The sequence below is a fragment of the Galeopterus variegatus genome, unplaced genomic scaffold (genome assembly GCF_000696425.1).
Source record: "Galeopterus variegatus unplaced genomic scaffold, G_variegatus-3.0.2 Scaffold5825, whole genome shotgun sequence".
Taxonomy (NCBI): Eukaryota; Metazoa; Chordata; class Mammalia; order Dermoptera; family Cynocephalidae; genus Galeopterus; species Galeopterus variegatus.
This window is the reverse complement of record NW_007731936.1, coordinates 167213-174198: the sequence shown is the minus strand read 5'-3', so window position 1 is coordinate 174198 and position 6986 is coordinate 167213. Positions and strand designations below refer to the sequence as shown.

Genomic DNA, 6986 nt, shown 5'->3' with positions numbered 1-6986 from the left:
AGGCCGGGCTGGTTCGTTTGGTCTCCGTGACCTTCGCAGAGGATGGTGGCTCCAAGGTGTCAGCAGAGGGAGACCCAGAGAAGACACTGCTTTTTCTACAAGGAGAGTCATTAAAAGCAGCTTCCCTCTCACCAGGCAGCGGAGGGAGTCGGAGGATCCTGTGATGCTGCTGAGGGCTAGGGAGCCTTGGAGACAGAGGAGAGGGAACAGGTGACATCCATTTATGTGTGCCGGACTGAGGGGATGAATTATTAAACACCACGCTGAGAGCTGCTGGTGCTGGGGGCAACGGCCTCTTCTCATCTCCTCTGGGTTGTGAGGAGTCGGGACCTGCACTGTGGACCAGATCCAGAAACAAGGCTTTGCGGCCACTCAGAGGCAGCCTGGTTGTCCTCTTGCATCTGGTTTCTGGGAGAGTGTGGGTGGCTTGCGTGCTGATGGGGAATCCCAGCCTTTTCCCCTCAGGAGCTTCATCTAGCTTCTCACTCTCTATCACCTTCAGTAGGACCTTGTTCACAGCCCCCTCAGCACAGGGTGGTGTACCAGAAATGGAGGTGCTTTCTCTAGCCGCCAGCTGCAGTGACCTGTCCCCTTGCTGCTCCTTGCCCTGCCTGGAGCCATGAGCCCCAGCCTCAGGTCCTGGGAGGCTGAGCAAGTCTGCTTTGGGTATAAACTCAGCTTGGGCTGCTGGGCAAATGGCAATCCTTTCCTCACCCTCAGGATGCGTTTTAACTACTCTTTGCACCTGAGCAGCCAAGTCCTGGACTTTGGCCACCACTTTGGAAACAGGCCCAGCTGACTTCTCCATCCTGTCCCTCTTTGCCTCTGGATGCTTCTCAGGGTCCTGCTGACTTTCTGGCAAACCCAGCCCGCAAGGCCTCCTCAGCAGCCCGCGGACACCATCATCTCCTGACTCTGTGGAGCTGTAGTCAGGGGGCAGCTCTTCTCTTTCAAGCCCAGTGTCCTTGAAGGCTGTCCCAAAGCTCCCAAAGCCAACATCTGCATCCAGGATCCTGAGGATATCTGGAGGGCAGCTCTCTCTCCTCTTCAGGGCAGAGGTAAGTGCCCCATTTGGGAGCAAGTTTCCTCTTTCCTCTAGGAGCTGAAGATTAGGCCTTGTTCGAGAAAGAGGAAGGGAGTTGCTGGAATAGATCTGGTCCTTCCCCATCTGAGGAGCTGACTCCTGGCCCCCACACTCTTTCCTTCTTGTCCTCTTCTGTGCCGCAAAGCTCTCTCTCCTTCCTCCAGACCTCCGGGGCTTTTTGTTCCCGTGGGTGCTCCTCTTATTGAGAGAGCCCACAGGGAGCTCCCCCCACCAGCTGCCAGCACCCTGGAAACAGTCATCCTCAGGGGCCAGGCTCACCGACAGCTCCAGCAGCTTGCCCTCCTGATTCCCCATCGCAATCCCCAGGATGTGGTCTGAGCTCAGCAGATTGGCCAGCAGTCTCTCCCTCTCTGCTGTGAGTTTGTACAGCTCAGTTAGAATGTCTTTTGTGGGAGTCTGCTTGAAAAATATGTCGCCTGGATGTTCGTCTGGCTGCTGGCTGAGGCTGATGATGTCTGGCCCCTCCCTGACTTGGTAGCAGTTATGAAAACCTTTATTGGATCGGTCTAGAGTTACGGTGCCCTTGTATGAAAATCCTCTGACTTCCCCTCTTGGAAGATAGAAGCTGATGTAGCAGAGTTCGGTAACAGGCTTTTGCAATTGGAGGGTGCAGTGAGTGCCTTCCATTATGCCTACCTAATTATTCATGCCTTGGAGATGCCGGTCTGTGGTCAGGCTTCCCAGGCTCCAGTGGTGAGGCATGTGATGGTGGCTGTGCAGGGAAAGCAGCTGACAGTCATCTCCAGCAATAAGACTGCCTGTTAGAGGAACAGAGAAGAAAGCAGCTCGTCTAGCAGAGTGCATAAATCACACACCAACATAAATCAAAGAATAACCATGACTTCTTCTCTGGCCAACCTCAACAACTCAAAGCATCAGCCAACAGCCTGACTGCAACCTCTTCCCTACGCCCACCCCACCCTTGACCAGAAAAGCCTTTCTACAGCTGAGAGATGAGACAGTGCTCTGATCTTAGCCCTAGGACAAAAGTCCTCTTTCCCCATGTGAGGACTCACTGTATAGCCTAGATTAGGTCTCTCAACTTCTCTAGGCTTCAGTTTAAGTTCTTCTATAAAACAGAGCTATCTAAACTCCCAGAAATCCTGAGGAAAGGGGGCTTTGAAATCCTTAGAAAACATAGCTGTTTTAATAACTTATGTTTAGAATATTACTTTGCAAAGATGAGTCAAGCCTTTTTACCCTCCACAAAGCACCCTCTAAGATTTGAGATTAATTACCTATTTAACTTAATGCACAGTGTGAGGAAAAGTTTTAAGCCAAAAATTTGGAGTTACAGGTGAAAATTTAAATTTAAAAATTTTAAATTTAAATAAGTAACTTAGGAGTCTTAACTTTTTGTTTTGTTTTAATTCATTTCCTTTTTATTCTTGTTGCCCATTTGAGGACAAGTGGAACAGCAGAGGAAGAGCAAAATTCTGTAAGCCACTTCTGGCCCTGTATGGATTTTCAATGACTTCACCATAAAAGTGGCTAAAATGTCACATAAGTAGTGAAGGTGCCTACTTCTTTGTGTGACTTGAGGGATCTCAAAAATATCTCTGTGTCTAACACAGCAAAACAAAAACACGGGGCTTACAGTTCTATATTACAATATTTCATTTCTTAAATTAAGATATTGCCCAGTCTTCAAGTCTTCCTTGCTTAAAGAAACTCTTCTGAGAATGATAACACAACCATTTATTAACCATCGATAACTTTAGTGAATTATTTTCCTCAGGCTTTTTTTCTAACTGCTTCTGAACAGGAAAAAGATACATAGGGCCGGCCCGGTGGCGCACTGGAGAGTGTGCCACTTGGGAGTGCGGCGGCGCTCCCGCCTCTTCTGAACAGGAAAAAGATACATAGGGCCGGCCGGGTGGCGCACTGGAGAGTGTGCCACTTGGGAGTGCAGCGGCGCTCCCGCCGAGGGTTCGGATCCCATGTGGAGACTGGTTCCCGCTCACTGGCTGAGCGCGGTGCGGGCGCAACACCGAGGGTTGCGATCCCGTTACCAGTCAGTAAAAAAGACAAAAAGGGACAAAAAAAAAAAAAAGATACATAAAAGTATATTTTGAGTGGAGGGAGAGAAAACGAGGAAGAATTTTGTAACAGAAACTTCTTGAGGAATACAGATGCTCTTTATCATGCCTCTAAACCCTAGTTCCAAAATCTTTCAATCAGTCTGCACCCAGCTGAGACCAGAACCCATGTCTCAGAGGTCAGTGCTACATTAATAGTAACTTAGGGCTTCCATAATATAAGCAAGCCTTTCTTCTTCCCTTCCCTGAGAGTAACAGGAATCACATACCCAGTTATAGCCTTAAATTCTTAGATTCAGCCTCTTCCACCACCCCTTGCTAGAGACCTGTTGCTTTACCTTCTATAATTTTCTTTGCTACAATTTCTTTTGCAGAGTAATATTGTAAAAATAGTGAAAGTCAAAACCATGGTGTTGTACCTATAGATAATGGAGACTATTTTAACTAGGGATCAAACCATAGGGTATAGAAGAGCAAAGGAGTGTTTTGGGAACTATAAATTTCAGCCTAAGAAAATGAAGGTAAAAAATGCAGACATCTGGTCAACCCAGAAGTGCCAGAAGGACTCAGAGTACTCACAGAAAAGGTTAGAAGGACTTGAAGAGAAGAATCACAGAAAAGATGGGAGGCAGGCCAGACCAGGTCTTGCCTCTTCCAGAACTGTACATAAGACTATTCTCATTCAACTAGTCATATTTTGAAAATCTTCCTAAAATGTTCAGTGCTGGCATTTCCTATAGACAAACATGTGTATAGATACGCCATAATTACTGGTACAAACTCTCTGGACACATCCAAGAACTCACTTGTGAGGTGGTCTTTTATTGCGTGATTTACAACAATCAGGGATCAATGTAATTGCAGAGCTATTAATAGCCAGTGTGCACGATACTGAGCCCTAAGCATCAGGAGTTCAATTGATGAATTCTCAGAAAAGCTGAAGGGAAGCAGCAGCAGTGCTCTTCTGACCTGAGGAAAGATGGGATACCCTCCTCTGTCTTCAAGCGTTATTCTCCTCTAGCTCCCTTTACCTCCTCAGTTTTCCTGGATTAGCAGAAGGGTGTCATGTGGAGGGAGGAGTAGAGTTAAAAATTTTCAGAAGCTGTCCAAAGTAGCAACACAAAGTTCACGCTGTAAATTTCAAATAGGAATACAATTGCCTATTATAAAAGCCCATTCCCTATGAGAGAGAATTCTTATATATTGAGCACATATACACACATACTTTCATTTAGTTATCTCATTTAATCAGCATATCTCCATTTTACAGGTGAGGAAACTGAAATGCAGGGAGATCAAGGAGCTTGCCTAAGGGGATACAGCTCAGAAGCAAGTTTCACACCGAGTCCTGCCTCGAGCCATCGCTTCACAGGGGCTGTTGCTCCTCATCTACTGCCTTCTACCAATGAATTGGTTTTCCAGGTCATTTGAATAGAAGAGGTCCTTTACATTGCTAACTTGGTGTGACATAATTTCTTCAACAATGTCTCACATTTTGCTACTTTTATTTTTATTTATTTTACTATTATTATTTTTACATTTATTTATTTATTTTTGATTCTACATATTTATGGGGTATAGAGTTGATTATCAGTGTCTGTGTACAGTATGTGATGATCAAATCAATATGTATTATTCATCATTACAAACCATAATTATTTTTGTGTCCCTTACCCAATTACTCCCTAACTCCCCTCCTGCTCCCCCTTTTCCACCTCTAGTAACAAACTATAGGTCTGTTCTCTCCTTCTGAAAGTTCAACGTTTTATTGCTTTCTTTATTTCTTTCTGTCTTTTTCTCTCTTTCCTCCCACTTTATGAGTGAGGACCTATGTCTCTTTCTGTGCCTGCTTATTTCACTAACATAATTTTCGACAAGCTCACCCATGTTGCTGCTAATGGCAGAGTTTCATTCTTTTTTACATATTGCTACTTTTTCCACTCATTGCATAGTTTCAGCTTATTGGTCAGCTAAAATGCTGCTATATAAGGTTATCCCTTAAACAGCATAATCTAGAAAAAGTGCACCAGAAATTCATTGTGTGTGGAAGTAAAAACCACCTATACTTGTCAAGTAGAACCCAATGAAGATTCTTTGTTTTTTTTTCCTTTTTGTCTTTTTTACTGATCGGTACCGGGATCGCAACCCTCGGTGTTGCGCCCACACCGCGCTCAGCCAGTGAGCAGGAACCGGTCTCCACATGGGATCCGAACCCTCTGCGGGAGCGCCGCCACACTCCCAATCGCCGCACTCTCCAGTGCGCCACTGGGCCGGCCCCCAATGAAGATTCTAATTCAGAAATTAAGTGACTTAATTGGTCTCATAAAAATGGCTATATCCTTTATGAGGATTACAGACATATGGTGTCTATTATAGTGTTAAGCACTTTATTTTCTCCTGGTCTTTATAAATCTTGGTTATATAAATGAAGAAAATGTCATTGTTAATATTCTGTGTATTAGTCAGAGTTGGGATACTCAAATCAAGGTTTAGGAAATTATAACACTGGATTTTACAGCAATAAAGCTGCAACGCAAGGCATGAAGGTACTATTATGAAAAAAAATCACTTCACATTATTGTCTTGTCTGCACAGAAACTTCAATATAGAGTACTCTCTATTTACAATAGCCAAGAGTTGGAACCAGCCCAAATGTCCATCATCAGAAGAGTGGATAAATAAAATGTGATATATCTACACAATGGATTACTCTGCTATAAAAAAGAATGAAATGCTACCATTCACAGCAACATGGATGGACTTAGAAAAAATTATATTAAGTGAAATAAATCAGGCACAGAAAGAGAAATACCACATGTTCTCACTTATTTGTGGGAGCTAAAAATAAATAAATAAATAAAAATACAAACAAACCATGGAGGGGGGGCGGGCAGGGAAGAAGACACAATAATCACAAGAACTCCTTGAACTTGTTAAGACAGGTGAACAGATATGATGTTGATGGGAAGGAGGGGGGAATGGGAGGGGGGAAAGAGGAATTGGTAAAGGGACTCAAAAATCAACTACGTTGCTTATTGATAAATTTAAATATATATATACATGTATATATATAAAGAGAGTGCTCCTACCACACTGTGGTATACCTGTCTGGAACCAAGGAAGAGCAGAACAAACAAAGAAAAAAAGCAATGGGAGTTTGTCCTATGCTCTTGGGACTATAATTCCTCAGGTTTGGGCCCTGGGATCCAGAAGTGTGGTAACAGACTCTGTACTGAACACAGGCTAAGGAGCTTGAATATCCCAGGATCCATGGGGATCCATTGAAGAATCCTAAGCAAAATGTTACTTATTTAGATTAGTATTATAGAAAGATCATTCCAGAAGCACAGTGGAGACTGGACCAGTAGGGAGTGAAAGTAGAGGTATAACACATTTGGAAAGGCCTTTCAGTATTCCAGAAAAGTGCTGGTGGCCAGAACCAGAGCAGTGGCAATGTAGATGGAGAAGACGGAATTGATAGGACCTAGTGATTGACTGGGTATGTGTGACGGAAAAGAATTTATTTCCATAATTCTAGATTTAGGTGACTGGGTAGACTATAGTGCCATTCACAAAAATATGTAATGTAGGAAGAATAGGCTTCAGGGGAAGATGATGAATTCAGTTTTGGGAATATAGAATTTGAGGTATCAAGAATACATGTCCAGGAAACTGCCAGATGCAAAGGGCTAGAGATCAGGAAAGATATCTAGACTAGAATTATACATTAGAAGGAATAATACAATATATGAGGAGTTTTAACTACAGGTGAAATAAAGTAAGTACACTCCATCTTATCTCTCCCACTGAATGCAGCTGAATAATAATAATAATGATAATAA

At 43.7% G+C, this 6986-nt stretch overlaps 1 protein-coding gene across 1 annotated transcript in view; it reads right to left on the bottom strand.

The window, feature by feature from the left end:
* The window catches only part of LOC103605463 (formin-1-like), a 5397-nt gene extending 3665 nt beyond the window's left edge, over positions 1–1732 (bottom strand). The window contains exon 1 of the mRNA XM_008590058.1: positions 32–1732. Coding sequence (XP_008588280.1) covers positions 32–1732 — 1701 coding nt within the window. The remainder of the gene's footprint in view (positions 1–31) is intronic.
* Positions 1733–6986: the final 5254 nt, after the last annotated feature.